Source organism: Hemiscyllium ocellatum, chromosome 22, assembly GCF_020745735.1.
Source record: "Hemiscyllium ocellatum isolate sHemOce1 chromosome 22, sHemOce1.pat.X.cur, whole genome shotgun sequence".
Lineage (NCBI taxonomy): Eukaryota > Metazoa > Chordata > Chondrichthyes > Orectolobiformes > Hemiscylliidae > Hemiscyllium > Hemiscyllium ocellatum.
In genome coordinates this window covers 19723982-19741324 of record NC_083422.1, presented here as the reverse complement: position 1 = coordinate 19741324, position 17343 = coordinate 19723982, and the positions used below count along the sequence as shown (strand labels likewise).

Sequence of the window (17343 nt, the reverse complement as noted above, 5' to 3'; positions counted from 1 at the left end):
TTGTTTGTATCCCTCTGGCAACTAGTTATTTTTGTGTCATCTGCTTTTGTGTCATCTCCAAATTTGGCTAAAAGACTGGAATGGATAAGTAGTTGTCCATTAGCCACTTCAATTTCTTGAATAAGTTTTTTTTTAATTTCCCAGGTGAACTCCTGAGTGCAAATGCCTCTGCATTTAGTTCTATTGCATCTGCAGTGGGCACTTCTTTTGCATCTGTCAAGGAAGTAGTTTCTTCCGGGGTATCGCAAAGTCTTCAGGAATTGCTTAAGCAGGAGACTATGAGTCAGCAGTCACTGAACACGATCCAGAAAGCCATGGTAAGCTCAGATGCATGGGGAAGGAGGGAAAACAAGTGTTTTGTCATGATGATTAATCCATTGTACAGGTAAAGGGTCTTTTCTCTATCCATCAGTTTCATGTCCCACAGCACCTTCTACATTTTGTATCTTGTAACAATTTTTTTCCTCTCCGTCCTCATTTCTCTTAAGGTTTCACCTGGAAGCTGTGAGAAATGCAAAGTTTAGTAGGCTGTTTTCAGGGCTTTCTCTGTAATTTTAGTAGAATGAAGGAACAAAGATAATCACATGACCTGTTCTGCATTCTGCCTACCAGCAAGCCCGAGAAATTTAATTTTACTTATTTTAAGGTACAGCATGTTCGTCCCTGTAAACAATGACCCAAGCAGCTGACTGTTAGTGTCCAGGTTCTGAGAGTTGTTAGAATGTCATGTTTTGCTGATCGTTAAACTTTAACCTGTCTAAGTGCAAGACAGCATGATGGGTTTTAAAAGGCAGCTAGTTAGCATGTCTATTCAAGATCTATGCGATTGATATCATCGTTGAAATAGGCTTTGAGAGAGTTTCCTAAAAAAAACCCTGAAATCCATCAGACGTGGTCGGTCTGCAAGAATCAAAGATTAAAGAGGCTATAGACAGCAAGTTTGTATTGTTTGCTTCATAGGATGGTGGGGAGGTGTGGTGGTGGTGCCTGTGCTCAGATTAAAAGTGTTTGTGAGGGATTAAAGGAAGCTGGAAGATTTGCCTGACTTAGGCTAGAGGGAGAGATTTTAAATGAGTCAACCCTGGGGAAAGTCCGTCGTGGGGTAAGTAGCAGTTTCTGACCAGAAAAAGCACTGAGCATAACTTTGAATTTGTACCAAGTGGGTGTGGTGCATACTGTAAATGCAGTGTGGTTTATTACTTTGGAAGAGCAATGTTGGATTTTTAAATGTTACATTGGGCTCTTTTCTGTACTTGAGTATTGATTGCCTTCTCATGATGTTAAGTCCATGTTGCTTTCCATTTGTCATAAAGTTTTAAAATGTGACATTTTGACATGTGATCCTCTTAATTAATGGAAGCTTAAATTTATTTTGTTTTATGCAGTCTTTAGAGCTCACTTGAAAACTAAGATCCAGATCAGTTGCTGCTGGGCACTCTACTTTCCTCAAGTGTACTTGTATATGAGCTGTATTCAAATTGCCAAGCCTTTAGACCACAGTATCCCATTCACATGTGATTGGTATTTAGGCTGTGATCAGGAACTCGTGCTATAGACAGTTTACCTCTCCCAGTGTTCAGTTCAGTTCAAGACAATCTTGTGAGCATTAGTCTTTTCTATGTGCGAGCTCAGAGGGTGACAATTTTCAGTGCCCTTTCTGTAGATCTCTAGATTACATTTAATAAATTAACATCAGTGATTTTCTTTCACTAATGTAACCTGGTGATAGTTGCATGGAAGTTGCGATGTCTGACTTGTATACTAAGTTTTGAGAAGATTTGTATGTTACTCAGGTTTAAATCTTGGCTTTCCAGACTTGCAGTTTTTGACTCCAGTCAAGCTAGCTGGGATTGCCTGGTTTAGTGAGGTGCGTTGTCATTAAGGTTGGGCACAAAGCTGCAATTTGCTTTTCTCCTGAATCGCAAATTACCTTTTGCACAAATGGCATTGTAAATGTGGGCATCTATTAATTTCTATAAACTGAAAGTTCATGTTATTCTCAAACACTGAATACATTTTAAGTTATTGATATTGCCTTATTTTTGGCAGGGATTAGCACTCATTTTGTTCATTTCAACAGAAACCCTTACTACATTTTCAATAACATGGACAAGGGAGCAAGAGCTCAAGATTGTATCTTGCATTATCGGCTGAAATGGTGGTCTCCTGTAACATGAAAGTTTGTTTCCAGATGTATTTGTGTTAACAAAGCGCAAACACCCTGCCAAAGATCCAGTGGAGTCCTGTGCATTGTATATATTGTTGTCTGATGTTTGATTAAACAGTTTTAGTTGACCAGCCTGTATCGGTGTGTCATCTGAAGAGGAGCCTTCTAGATTCTTTGTCAAGCAGTTAACTGTCATTTCAAAACCCATTGTGGATGTAAGTGGGGCAAGCAGCTGAAGAGGTGCTGTGAAATTTGCTCTTATAGTTCAGGGAAAAATTCTATGTTCAAGTTTTTCATATCTTTGCTTTTTGTTTTCAGGAGCAACATAAAATGGAAATGGAAAAAGTGCTTAAGAAGAATTTACAGCCCATTGTCATCTCTGTAGTGGAACTGAACAATTGTCTTAAACTGAATTTTCAGACCTATTCTGGGATAGCTGAGAAGGTTACTAACATTTTCTGTCTAGTTGCATAAGCTTTCAAATGCATGCTGTCCCAAGATCTCTAACTAGTATATTAAACATTATAATTTTTGGAATTAATTTGCCAAATACTCAGTTCCTGTAGATCTTACTGAGCTTTGACTAACAGATAATTGTGCAGTAGAAAACCCTTGATTTAAGGAGACAGAATAAGGTTGAAAGCAATTTCATTTGAAGTAAACGAGCAAGTAGGAAACATTTATTTTATATTTTAACACATTGTGTTAATCAGAAAATCTAACAATACTGAAGGGTAGTCTTGCAACTAACTAAAACTTATGCTCTGACGTTGCTGTTTAACTTGCCACACATTGAGTATTATGGGAATGTTTTGAACTGTTTCAGCTGGAAGCCATGAAAACAGATACTGACACCTTCTTTGGACAACACAGCAAGATGCTTTGTAAAATGCAAGAAACCACTTGCAATGTCCTGGGCAACATTCGAAATGAGAATGAAAAACTCAATCAAGTGGTGCAAAAGTCACAACAAGAACAGATGGAGGTTCTGTGAAACTTAATTGATTCTGAAAATATTTTGCTGCTGTTTTTTTTTCCAATATACATTAATTGGATTATTCAACTCTTTTTGTAAATAGGGTATTTCAAAAGTCATCTCAAATCTACAGAGTCAGCTTGGTCAATTAGCCCAGCAAATTCAGCAGAGCCACAATAATATTCTAACACAAAATGGAAATATGTATCAGTCATTGACTCTACTTCAAAATGATGTGCAGCTGTAAGTAACCAGATTTGCTGTTTGGTTATCAATTAAATATGCTGAAATGTACAAATTACTATCCGTTTGATTCTTGCATGTTTACTGAGGTTTTGATGCCTGCAATATAACTTAACATTGCACCAAAAGTCATACTTTTTTTTAAACTCCGGCTTTGCTGTTTGTTTTTAAGATAGAAAACAGTTTTGTACGGCTACCATTTTTATTTTCCCTTAGACAATCTGCAAAGGCTGTGGAGGATGCAGCTTCTCACCAAGGGGAACTCTTTACTACTTTAAACGGCTTGGCAAATGAAATCAGAGAAACATCCAGTGAGGGGTTCAAGGTTGCTGATCACTCTAATCTGAAGTGCCAACAGCTCAGCTCTGATATGCTGGCACTTTGCCAGGAAAGTAGTAGATGGTGTGAATCAACAGTAGGCACTGTTGACTTGTTCAGTCAGGATCAACAGTGTTTCTTTAATGGTCACAAGAGGATGCTGGAGAACCGTGAACAGGTATGTGTTTATAATTGTGACCATTTTCCACGTCTTAACAAACAGGATCTCGTGTGTTAATTGAATTCAGCAAACATCTTGTTATTCAAAAGGGTATCATCGAACAATGTTTTTTAAGCTGAAGAAGTGAAGAGCTACTTTTATTTAGCATCGTGGGATGTTTCACTGAAACATTGAGATAAAATTTGGCTCCCAGTCTCACAGGGAGCTGCTAGCGCAGAAGATCAAAATACTTCACGAGTTGCAGGTTTTAAAGAATGAGTTGAGCAGGGCAGGGAATTGAAGAAGAGTTTTGAGTTTCAAGGCCCAGTCAACTGAAGATACAGTGACCAATGAACATCAGTGGCGGTAGAAGGGCCATTTATAAAGAGCCTTGATATCTCTGAGCTTGGAAGCTAAAAGATATTACATTGTGAAATTAGAAAACGCAATTCCACACTTTAAACTAGTTGTTACTTAATATTGATTCCCATGATCCATTGTGGCTCAATGAGAAAAATGTTTCTCAGGACTCTGGAATGTCCTGAACACTTGTGAAATAAGAACAGTCATTACACATAGATTATTATTCACACTGGGGCCTGGGTAACGAGATTTTGAACTTTCAAAATGGTGCATTTGGGTTTAATTTAACACTTTTTATAAAATTGGAAACCGATTCTTCTTCTCAAATTTTGTGGTCGTGCATTTCTTAAAGGCAGTCATTCACTTTCTCTTCAAAGGTGTATCCTGCCTTACTGTCTCTTCCACAAATCAGAGATTCCTTTTTGGTCTGCCTCATCTAGTCCCTCTGCTGATTCTTCTAATTATAGTTGCAAGCTGGTAGTCCTCAATGTAGAAAACTCTTGTGCTCCAGGGATTGCAATTTGATAATGACAGGAATTCCCAACTCTAGTACTGAGGAAGGTGTTGAAATATGGCACCAGTGTGTGCAAAACTCTTAAAGCTATTTCTACCCCAAGAGCATAACCTTTGACCAACTTTGAATGTCAGTATCATGGAAGCAAATTGTCAATTTTTGCAAATAATCTCCTACCTACCATTAGTGTGACCAACTTTATACTCCAGATGTATTTATTGGAATTTAAATTCCATTGTTAGTTATGATGAAATTTGAGCCAATGTCCCCAGAGATTTAGTCTGGGCCTCTAGATTGCTAGTCCAGTCATATTACCACTGTACTGCTAACACGTGCACCCATTGTGACTTTGCCAGCCATGCCATTCAAGGGCAATTCGGGCAATAAGTACCGCCTTGCTAGTGACAGTCTCATCCCAAGAAACGTCGATATTGGTTTAACCAGCATTTCTTCACCTTGTTAATAATCAAGATTGTCCTTTCCCCTCACTTGTTAGAGAAACTGTGCATCAGTATTCTCGGTTGCACATTTGTTGGTGAAATGTTTTGACTGATACAGAAGCATTCTCTCTGGTCTGTTTCCTTGCCCATTCCGGAAGGCAGCTGCCTTTGCTACCCCTTAATTCATGGATTCTTCCTTTTCCTGTTTTGACATTCTTTTTGCACTTTGTGTACCTTTTTTGTGTGCTCTGAGAGAAGGAAAACAACAATGACTCTTGATGGAAAAATCATTGTGTGCAAAAAATGAGTAGTTTGAAAAGATCAGAAATTCTAATCTCCATTATTGTGTGAATTTTTGTCCATCTGAACTGATAGCTAGGGAGCAAATGGAGTCTGCAGTGCTGATCAGATTAAGTCAAATGACTTTTGACGATTCTATCATTCTCTTAAATGAAGCCGCTTGGGACTTCATTTATGGTATGCATTGTAATGAGTTCATTCCGAACTTTTCAATTTTGTGGAATGCTGAGTCACTATGAATATGCAGTGCAGAGAATACGTGAATTACTTTGTTTGAAAAATTATTTAAAGCCATTTTTTAAAAATTGCAAAACTTAAGAACTTAAACATATTAATTCTGGGCAATTGTAATTAATATGATACCATGTTTAATTAATAGAGTTGACAGTTTTCTAAATCCATGTCTACATTAAACTGCTCTTGAATGTTGACAGAATAAGTTACCTTGCATATCTTTGTTTCCCTTTCGGTAGACTGCCAATGAGAGTTGTGACACTCTAGTCAGGGACTTAACAGGACAGCTCAAGGGACAGTCTGTTACTGAGGCAGCAGCACTCTGCACTATCTGTGATCAGGTTAATAGTGACAAAGGTGTGATGATGCAGCATATAACAGAGCTGACTGAGCAAGCCGAGGCAGGACTAAACAATGTCCTCAACTACTTGAATGAACTCCAACAGGACATTCCAACAGGTATGATCAACCACTTTTTATAAAGAAGCGGGTGGGCTGATGGAAATGCATATATTTGAGATTGTTCAATGGTACATTGCAAATACAATATATTTAACCTAACCAATGAATGAATTAACTCCTTATTAACTGACTAGTAATCCTACCTTCAATAATCAATGTTAGAATTCATTTTAGAAATAAGTCTAGCTAAATTCCTACGCAAACTAGGAGGGCAATCTTTCACTGGCAAGCAGCTAAATTGCTTCCCCCGTGTGAATAAAATATGCCTTCCAACTGTACTAAAAAGCTGGTGTGGAGCAGTAACAAATTGCCTCAACTTTTCTGAACTGCATATTTTTATAAAGTTGCATGCTAAACTTAGCAATTAGTTCATAAGCCATTGACATGTAGTTGTTTAAAAGTGAAGACTTAGAATTTGATATTGCCTTCTCTCAATCTTGAAATGAATTGCTTTGATTTCTACAATATGCTTAGTCACACCTAAACAACTATTACAGATGAATGGCCGTTTGGTGGCTTTGATAGAGGTTAGGGCATCAGGAGAATTTCCTATTTGACAATATTTCTCTGGCACCTTTACTTCAGATCATCAGCAATGATGGTTTCTTTGGGCGTTCAAAGATAATGTACTGTTCCGATTATGTCACTCCAGCCCTGGAAAGTGTCCTGAACTGACTGGGTGGCGGTTGTTTTCTCAATTGAGCCCTATTGAAATTGCATGGACAAGACAAGAGCTATTTCATTTTTTTAACATTGTTTTGTCTTTTCCTAGCATTAGCATTTTAAAAGCTGTCTTCCATCTCTGCAGTCCAGATCAGGAAGGTACTAGAAACTAACTTTAGTACTCCTGTACTGAGAGCAAATATGCTGTTTTTGACACATTTCCATGGGGTTAGGGATGGATTGATCAATTGTGTTCCCAACCCAGCTGACTATGCAGCAGTTAGTACTAGAAAGGTTGAGTCCATGCATTCGCCTGATTATTGGTCACTAGGAAGTACTGAATATTGTCTGCTGGTTTTTAGTCAGAGTTGTATGGAAGGTAAAACATTTCATTCTGGCTTTCAGCTGAAATTTTGGGTTTTTCCTGAAGATAATTATTTTGATTTTTCAGGCACCACTCCTCAGCGCAGAGAATATATTTACCCACGATCCTTTCTGAGAACAGAGCCACGGGATGTCTTGGTTGCTCAGTACAAAGCAGAGCAACAGCAGCTTCAGAGTTCTCTGAATGCTGCCCTGTCCATTCAAGAGGAGCCTGTTTGTGAGCAGGTGGGTCTGATTGGTTTAGTTCTTTTGAATGGGTTAACTGGAAAATATCTAAAACTATCTCTACACTTTCCAAACATTGCATGTCAGCAGTGCATTAGACTTTAGACACATATTCTAATAATTTTATTCTAATGTGTGGTAGTGGTGCAAAAGCAAAAGCTTAATCTGAAGTTAAGATCCAGCTGAATTGGATGCTATAGTTGGCTGAAGCTTTTCTTGTGCCAAACTTGTCCTTCCCCTTTTTTTTAACCTGAAGGTAGTAACTCTTTTTGTTTAGATAGATTAGGTTACATTACAGTGTGGAAACAGGCCCTTCGGCCCAACAAGTCTGCACCGAAGCGCAACCCACCCATACCCCTACATTTACCCCTTACCTAACACTACGGGCAATTTAGCGAGGCCAATTCACCTAACCTGCACATCTTTGTGACTGTGGGAGGAAACCGGAGCACCTGGAGGAAACCCACGCAGACACATGGAGAACGTGCAAATTCCACACAGTCAGTTGCCTGAGGCGGGAATTGAACCCAGGTCTACTGGCGGTGTGAGGCAGCAGTGGTAATCACTGTGCCACCCTTTAGAAAGCATCAGGGTAGAACTTAACTTAACCACGCAGACAATGATATTAAATCAGATGTATCCTTTGACTCCAGAGTGTTGACCCAGACTGTACTTGAAGCCATGCCTAATTTCAGAATAGAAATAGAGGCTTCAAAGGTGGTGTCACAGCAGCAGTTAGCCCTCCCTGGTTCTCTAGCCTGTTTCCTGCTGCTGCTATCTCTGCACATGCTGCAATTTTTAATCGACTAAGTAGGGTTGGCTGAAATTAATCTCATAAGCTAAAGACGGATCTTTAAATTTATTCTCTAATTATTCTAAAATTTCTTGTGTGTAAGTGCCTTACAAGTGCAAATTTATTATTTCTAATCTGTGACTAACTATAAAACCAAATTCAGGAGTCTGTGGAAAATGATAAAGCAAACATCCAGAATGACAGCATTGCCAGTGAGAAGTTGAGTACTGAAGAGGATTTCTATGTAAATAGTGGTGGTGCCCCATTTTTCAAGGTAAATGAAAATTGTCATTGAATTGTCATCACTTTCATTAGTGTAAAACAGATGAATGGTGAAATTGAGTGAAAATAAGAGTAGCAAGCAACTATTTTCTTTCACGGAAACTTTGTTTTTAACTACCTCACACAAGATTTCTTTTGTCAGCTGAAAGCACATTCTTTGGGTAAAGTCAGCAAAGTGGCTGCACATTGTATTCACCATTTCGAGATGCCCTCCAAAAATGCATTTTAAGTCTCCACTGGAAGATAACATACTGTTATGGAACATTAAGGGGAGGTGACTGCATGATTGATTTAGATTTCTCATCAAGTGACAATACAGAAACCCTGAGAATGTTCTGGAAACCTGAATTTGAGTCCCACCATACCAGATGTGGAACTTGAATTTAAAAATCAATTGGTTGTTTAAATAATGGCCAAGAAACCACTGTTTTTATAGAAATAACCATCTGGCCATCTTTTAGGGAAGAAAAATTAGTCCGTATCTGGTCACATGACTCTCTGGATCCACAACAATATGGGTGACTCGAATGTGGCCCAGCAAGCTACTCCATTGTATCAGGATGCTAAAAATCTCAAAATAAATTAATAGGACAGACAACCTGGCACCGAGCTAGACACCAATAATTGCAATGGCATAAATATCCTTGTTGACCTGCAAATTCCTCCTTAGTAATACTGGGGTCTAATGCCAAATCTGGGATAACTGTGTCTCTAACTGAAGCAATGACCTGAAACAGTTATACTCACAGAATTTTACCCTGCACACGATATCTCAGACGACAACAACATAATCTCTGGGTATGTCCTGTACCACTAAGAGGCCCGGCAAATGTGGCACAATGTATATCGTTGGGAGGGAGTACCCTGGGAGTTCTCAAAATTGACTCCAGGTGACATAGTTTCATAGCATCAGGTTATGGGTATTGCAACCTGCTGATTTTACTGCATGCCGTGCACTTCCATCCCTGACTGATATATCAGCACACCTTCATGTTAGGAACTAATGTGGAGGAAGCACTGATGGTGGCAAGAGCACAGATTCTACCCTGGGTGAGGGATTTCCATGTCCAACTCCAAGACTGTTTCGGCAGCACCACTATTGACCAAGCTGCTCGAGTCCTAAAGCAATGACAGGGTGGGTCTGTGACAGGCTGTGAGGGAACCAAGAAGAGGAGAAAAATATACTTGACTTCATCCTCACCAGTCTGCTGGCCAGGTGGAACTTGAACTCAGGCCTCAAAACTACACCAAAAAAACCCACAAGTTTCTCAGGATAGTATCCTAGACTCGATCATCTTCAGCTGTTCTTTTGATGCCCTTCCCTCAATCATCAAGTCAAATGTGGTGGTGTTCATTGCACAATTTTCAGCATTACTCATGACATTTCAGATATTGAGGCAGACAGTGTCCAAATGCAGCAAGACCTGGACAATATCCAGGCTTGACCTGACAAATGGCAAGTAGCACAAGTGCCAGACAATGACCAGCTCCATCAAGTCAGAATCTAATCATTGCCTCTTGATTGTTTAAATCCTCACCTAACCTCTTGGGACTTCGCATTGACAAAAACTGAACTGGATTAGCTGTTTAATACAGTGGCTACAAGACCAGGTCAGAGATTAGAATTCCCACAAAACGTGTCCAGCGTCTATAAAGCACAAGTCAGGAATGTGACAACAATTCAGGACAAAGCAGCCCACTTGAATGGTACCATACCAACAAATGTTTACTCTCTCCACCACCAACCCTTAGTCGCAGCAGTGTGAACCATCGACAAGGTGCAATTCAGAAATTCACCAAGCTGCTTTAGATACCATATTCCAAAACGATGACCACCTACATATTGAAGGGTAAGCACAGCAGATGCATGGGAACACCACCACTTGCAAGTTCCCTGCCAAGTCATTGACCTTCATAAACTGAAAATACATAGTCATTCCTTCAATATCATTTGTCAAATTCCTGAAACTCCCATTCTTAGCTGCATTATATTGTGTGCGTGTACCAAATAGACTGTGGTGATTCAACAAGACAGCTCGCCATCACCAATAAAAGCTGACCCAGCTAGATCTGTCCACATTGCATGAGTAAATAAAAATAACTGAATACAATTTTAAATCATCTGGACAATGTTTTTGATTTATTTTGCTTTTTTTAAAAGTTTTTGTTTGCAATTTTATTTCAATATCACAAGTACAAGTCATAGGTGGATGTACTTTTCATCTGAAGTCTTCAGATGATGTAACTTAGTACAAAATTGACTCAATTTGAGAGATTCAAATATTGTTAAAGGGGCACATGGGATGTTCCTTCAGTGATTGAAATGAATTGTTTGTGTCTGATCCTACAAATCTATAATCTCACTTGTGTGTTACCTGAGAGCCAAATATTGCTACACGAAATACTTGTTATTTAAATCTATTGTACTTCATCAGATTCAAAACACAAGGCTTGTATCTGTGTAAATCTATAAAATAGACCACTTTCAATATCCTTACACCAAAAGTCTCAGGCTAGTTTTTAAGTTCTGAGAATTAATTTATTTACCTGTTCAATTAATGTTCTAAATTTGCACTCCTTCCACTTTTTTTAGCATCAGAAAAGAATCAAAAGAGACAAAGAAAACAAATCTGCTGTCAGTTTCGACAAATCAAAGTCTTTGGAAGAGAATCTAACCTTCTCAGCATCAAAATCAAAGTTGCCACTCAGAATACAAAATTAGTTCTTTAATTGTTTGTCATAACTTGTAATTTTAGTTAATCTTCATCTGGTTTAATTTTGCTTCAATTGTACATTGCTGTCTATAATTTTGTTTCATTGCTTTAAAACTCCAATGATCCAAGTATTGTTACTTGATCATTACTGTTTCTCTCCATGTAGAATCTATTTGAAACACTTCTTTCAAATTATGTTCCATACTTCTCTCACTTAAATAATTGTTTAAAGACTTGTTCTAGCTCTAATGTCAAAATATGTATCTCTAATACTGGATAGCCTAGCCTTTCATAGGCTTAATCCTAATGTACTTGGTTGTATATACTTCAAAATAAACTGCCATGCTGACTTGGAAACTATATTTTATACAAACGGTGTAAATTGCATTCCTTTGGAAGTGCATGTTTTGTTGTTAAACATACAACTAATAAAGTTTTATAGGACCACGTTATTATTGCTACATTTTTCTCTTCCACTACTCCATCCCACCTTCCATAGGAAAAGAAAATCACAAAGGCAACTCATAAGAGCAGGCAGTCTTCCTGACTTTCTCTCGACTTTTGGAATAATCAAACTCCTTCTGAGCCAAATTTATTTAATGAGCTGAAATCCCTGAAGCCAAACATTCGGAGCTTCAGTTGCTGTTTAGTCCACCATAGCTGTAGAGGGGACACGCACCAATAAAGTGCAGAATTATTTGTTTTGCCACAAGATGGGGAGGAGATGTGCTAATGTCACTGGATTGGTATTTGAGTACCAGAGTAATGGTCTGCAGGCACAGGGTTTTAATCGCACTGGAACAAATGGTGAAATTTGAGTTCAGTTGCCCTCTGAAATGACTTGGAACATAAACTATGTAGCCTTGTTAGTGATGCCCACGTACCATACAAGAATAAAAATTTGAGTTGGGGCCACAGCAGTGCAGTTCAACTTTACAGGACTGTGACTTGTGTTGGACCTAGTTAGCAAGGGCCAAACTCCATTCAAAAGCATGTGATTTCACAGTTGCAGTTTGCAAGAAATTTCTTGGGAGCAGCTGTTTCCCATTCTCTGATCAAACTTGTGCCAATAAGTAGGAGTTGCTCGAAGGTTGGTTCAGATGGGAAATTGAGGTAGAAGGTGGATTGAACACCTCAATATGGTGATAAGTGAGGTGGAGTATGGATGCTTTCAATCAGTCTATAAGATTTTGTCAGCCAATGCAAGGGAGTAATCTAGGTTTGAACAGTAGGCAGTTTTTTTTTTGGGGCACCATGGTTTAGTAATGATATATTGTCTCTAGATGTTCCTGGAAAAATAAATTTGTCACTGTTACAACAGCTCTGCTAATTAAACCAAACACCCAGAAAAGCTCACCCCTCCTCATAATCTGTTAAAGTATGAATGACTAAGAACTCCAATGTTCCACTATTTAAGGAAAAATAATATCAATTTATTCCTTAACTCTAAATGTGGACCTTAAACAACAATTATTCACAACTCTTAGTCCCCCCTTTCTCTGAAAGGCTTGTTATCTGCCTCCAACTTTATAAACAATATACTGTTCCAATAAAACACCCATATTAAAGTGACCAACTTAGTTTCAACACTGCATAGCAGCTGTGGTCTCTGGTGTCGTCCTCCTTTCAGCTGAAAATCTCCCTGGGTCATCATTGTCTTTTCCTGCAAAGATGTTTCATATGAAAAATGTACCTTTTGGTAGAGTATCTTGAATGGTAGTGTCTCTTGATGGCAGTTATTTTTGATCTAGCTTTCAAACTGCCTTCCTCTTTTATCCCTCCAACATCATATTATCCCATTGGTCTGATATTGGCAGAACAATACTAAAATCCAATCAATTTTGAATTTATCCTGGGGCATAATTTAAGCATCTATTTCACAGCCAAATGTTACTTATCCTCAATATTCTAGTACACTCTGAGACTTAGCTAGTCATCACAGGTGCTTGTCAGCTCAGTTCAGAAAAGCATTCACTCGCTCTTAAAACTATAGTACACACCTTCAACTTCACAACACTAACATCCCTCTCAGCTAAACTGGGATTGTGCTTCAACAGCAGATGACAACATGCAGCTCATGTAATGCTTACATTAAGAATCTGGTCAAGGCTACAGATGAATGGATGACGCAACAGATGTCATCAACATAGATTAACTGCAGGACGTGAGTGTTAACAAGTCATTTATGTACAATGTTGAATAAGCAGTGCACTTCTCCCTTGACCAATAAACACTAAATTGAAGGAGTGCTTCTACAACTGCACCAGGTTGGATTGGAAGGATGCTGGATAGCAGTAAGTAGAGGTTAGTGTGCCATCCTGTATCCCAGGGAGTTGAAAGGTCTGATATAGCACTATGATAGTCTTCAAACTCTTTAGACGGCTTTTGTCAGCATTCAGTGCAGCCCTTCTAAAAACCAACTTGATTGACATTAAGGGTACCTTCAGAGATGTGCATCACTGGTAAGGCATTCAAAGGTCTTAAAACATGTAGAAAGTAGTGGACTCAGTTGAAAGATTTCTGTCAATGTGAGATTTTTATATAGGTTTTAAAGGTCTGTGCTGCACCTTTTGGAATTAAGTTTGATCTGATGATCCTTTTGTAGAATTGAGCTAGATGCAGAGAACAATGCATTTCTGATATTCTGGTGCAGCATTAACATATTCCACTATTTTGCAACACTTCAATATCCTTAATGCTCTCTCCACTTCTTTAATCTCTATGGCATCTGGACCATCATGGTCTGTATATTGCTAGTGCTTTCTGAGTGCATTTTACATTATCTATTTTTTTCCTACTGGCGTTCTTGATAAATGGTACAGGTGTCTGATTGGCAATTTAGTATGTGTGTTTTTAGACTCTGCCAAGGTGGTGATTCAGGCTCCAGCATATCAGACTGGAAGAAGTGAACTATGTCCTGCTGCCATTTCTTCCCACTTGATGTGACGGGTAGCTTTGAAAGACTGAGGTGGTTAGCTCGACAGGCTCACCAAGTGATTCTTGTTCTTGTTCTTTCTGCATCAAAGCATGGGATGTAGATTGGTCAATAGGCAAGATGGATAACTTGAGAAGTAGCTTTGTGACAGAATTAGAAAAACTCTTGTGAGATTCATCCACATGTCTATTACATTGATGTGGTCAAAGGTCATGCTGTATTTTGGTAAACCTGCTTTTCCAGAGGTTCCATCTATATTGGGATGGATTGTGGATTTGCCCTCTCACTGGCTAGTCTGATGTCTGATGACTTACCCTTTTCATAAATGCAACATGATCACAAGTGGAAAGCAGATTACTGATTTTCAGTAATGTAGTTAATTTGTCCCCAGTATTCGATGCATATTCAAATAACATGACCCGTATTTCTAATGCTAAATGACCTATGGTCACGACAGAAGAGAGACTAAAACTGCACAAAGCACTCAAGTGTGGTCTAACCAAGACACTCTAATTGCAGTAAAGTATCTTTGTCCCAACATTCAAATTATCTTATAATAATGGCCAACATACAATTTGGCATTGTCCTAATTGCTTCTTGTACCTGTGTGTTAACTTTCAATGACTAATCACAAAAGACATCCTAGTCCTGTGGAAGTTCCACACTTCTCAGTCTTTCAGAATTTAAAGAAAATCTATATTTCTGTTTATCCTACTAAAGTAGATAACATCACATTTTTCATCATTATACTCTGTCCATCAATATTTTGCCCAATCACTTGGCCTCTCCAAATCCTCTTGATGCATTGTCCTGCTCAAAACCCTCATTTCCACCTAGTCCGCTTCTTCTGTAAATGTTATATTTAATCCTTGCATCATTGATAGTGTTTGTGATAGATGGGGCACAGCATTGATCCTTGTAATTCAAGTCACAGTCTACCAACATGGAAATGATTTGTTCCTGCTCTCTGTCCACTAGCTAGTTCTCAATGCATGACAGTATATTCCATCAAATCCCATCAATGGTCCTACAGGTGCTCTGTCCAGTGTAGCCAGTGGGTGGGGCATATTAATATCAGTCTTCCGCTAGGCTTAATTTATTGTCTTGTGTTCTACACCGTGAAGAGATGTGTTTGGAAGAGAGGTGAGAGAGAACAGCAATCAATTCTCTACCCAAAAAATGGCAAAATGAACCAGTTCCTCAAGGCTACTGTCATATACATCGTATAAAACAATAGTTATAGAAGCAAAATAAGCTGAATGAGGAAAAAAACAATTGTTTTAAACAGTGCAAAGTAAAAATTTAAAACCATTTTGCCTTTTATATATGTTCATCTGAGACCCTGGCTGCTCCCTCAGGTGGCCGCAAAAATGATCCTGAAGAGGCCAATGACTTCTCATTAGAATTGGAAAACGCTAGATCATAACATGGTTTAAGCAGGTACAGAGGGGGGGGGGGGGAAGGTTTAGTGACGGAAGAACAAAACCGAATGGACCGAATGCCTTCCTTTTTGCCGTTATGTCTGTGAGCTGTGCAGGTCAATCTGCACAGTAAGGAATTACCAGGCCGCACACAGCATTGAGATGTTCCCAGGAAGGGCTATGCAGCAACTTCCCGGGGCCCGGATAGCCAGATAAACAGGCTCATGGATAGCAATTGAAGGGAGCATTGTAACGGGGTTTAAAGCAGGAGGGGTCAAGCTTCCCTTCTGCTCGGTTCTCTCCTCCCCTTCCCCATCTCTGTATTTTCCGAAAACCTGAAACATTTTTCCCGTTCATGTAAAATAAGAACTCTCTTTTTCTCTCCCCACAGCTGTTGCCTGACCTGCTGAGTATTTCCAGTAAACTCTCGTTTTATTTCATGCAGATTTTTAGCAACCGCGGTGCTTTGTTTTCGTTCTTAAAATCTCTACTTGATGCATATGCAGCCCTTAATCAGCTCTTAACTAAAATGTATTTCATCCCTAATTATCCTGTCCAGTATAATCTGGAGACGAGTGCTGAGGGGTAAGTAACATGATGCTGGAGTCTTCCTATATTTACATGATACCGGCAGCCAGCGAGACTTGCCTGTCTTGCTCGATCCGTGGTTAAGGCATCGATCTACTACTTGTAAATATTGATTATTTGAATTATCTTTCCAAACTAATCATGTCATCCCTCTATCTGACAGTCTTGCGCTACTCGTCAAGCGGGGAATGCCCTGGCCCTTAAATGCACTGATTATCACCTATTACACTGCTGGAGACGAACTGGTGAGAAAGGAAGGCATATCAGGAAAGCAGGCTACCTTTAAGATCTGACAATGAACTATGTCACTGGATCAATATCCTGATTTCTTAAAATGCACCTAAGAAAAAAAATTGAAGATTTTGATTTAAATTCGCGGTATTGTATAATTAATTCCATCATATAGTAAGCGTAATTACAATCTTAAAAGAGCATTTAAAGCGCATTGAGCATTTAAAACTATGCCACTTCGGAATATTCAATTGATTTGAATTTAGTTGATTTGATTTTAGTTGCATGTTTTGAAAAATCTTGCTTAAGGATTCACAGTGAGTGTAAAACGAGGATAATTATTCTAGAAGGATTATTTTATTGGGTGGGGATTGAGCGACTGTTATTTGAATTTGATAAAATGAGTAGAGCTAAGCCCTTCCTATATGTGCGATCAGCGTGATATCGAGCTGTGAATAAAAATCGCTTATATTCCAACGTTTGCTGCTGTAGGTGAGTTGACAGAAGACACCGCCAGTTACATGCTTGTTGAAAAATGTGTGCGCTGTATTGTTTTTTTCCTCTGCAATCCAAAACCGTTTAAACGTTATTACTAAATTCAATTAATTAAGAAGTGATCTCAGGTAACAAGAACATTTTGTCAGGTGCAAGTTCGTACATTGGGAATATTTAAACAGCAAACGGATTTTTAAATGGATATTGTCTGGGTGAGTTGATTGAGTACCTATACATTCCAGCAAAGCCAATCAAATTGTTCTAATTTATGACATCAATCTGTGAAAATGTCACTGCTTGAGATTGTAATGTCTTGAGTTAGTATTCAGACTCCGAAATGCACGTAAATAAATCTTCGCTCTCGATGCATATCTAAATAATTTAAATTAATAAAATGCATTGCTCCTCAATACATTTACTAAGGAATAATAATTT

The 17343-nt window shown here is 38.7% G+C and overlaps 1 protein-coding gene across 1 annotated transcript in view; it reads left to right on the top strand.

Annotated features, from left to right (window-relative positions):
- kif11 (kinesin family member 11) overlaps nucleotides 1-11624 on the top strand; it is a 39035-nt gene extending 27411 nt beyond the window's left edge. Inside the window, exons 16-24 of the mRNA XM_060842385.1 lie at nucleotides 145-317; nucleotides 2486-2611; nucleotides 2994-3152; nucleotides 3247-3386; nucleotides 3603-3882; nucleotides 5955-6174; nucleotides 7292-7449; nucleotides 8406-8516; nucleotides 11118-11624. Of these exons, the coding sequence (XP_060698368.1) occupies nucleotides 145-317; nucleotides 2486-2611; nucleotides 2994-3152; nucleotides 3247-3386; nucleotides 3603-3882; nucleotides 5955-6174; nucleotides 7292-7449; nucleotides 8406-8516; nucleotides 11118-11246 (1496 nt within the window). The 3' untranslated portion in view covers nucleotides 11247-11624. The remainder of the gene's footprint in view (nucleotides 1-144; nucleotides 318-2485; nucleotides 2612-2993; nucleotides 3153-3246; nucleotides 3387-3602; nucleotides 3883-5954; nucleotides 6175-7291; nucleotides 7450-8405; nucleotides 8517-11117) is intronic.
- Nucleotides 11625-17343: the final 5719 nt, after the last annotated feature.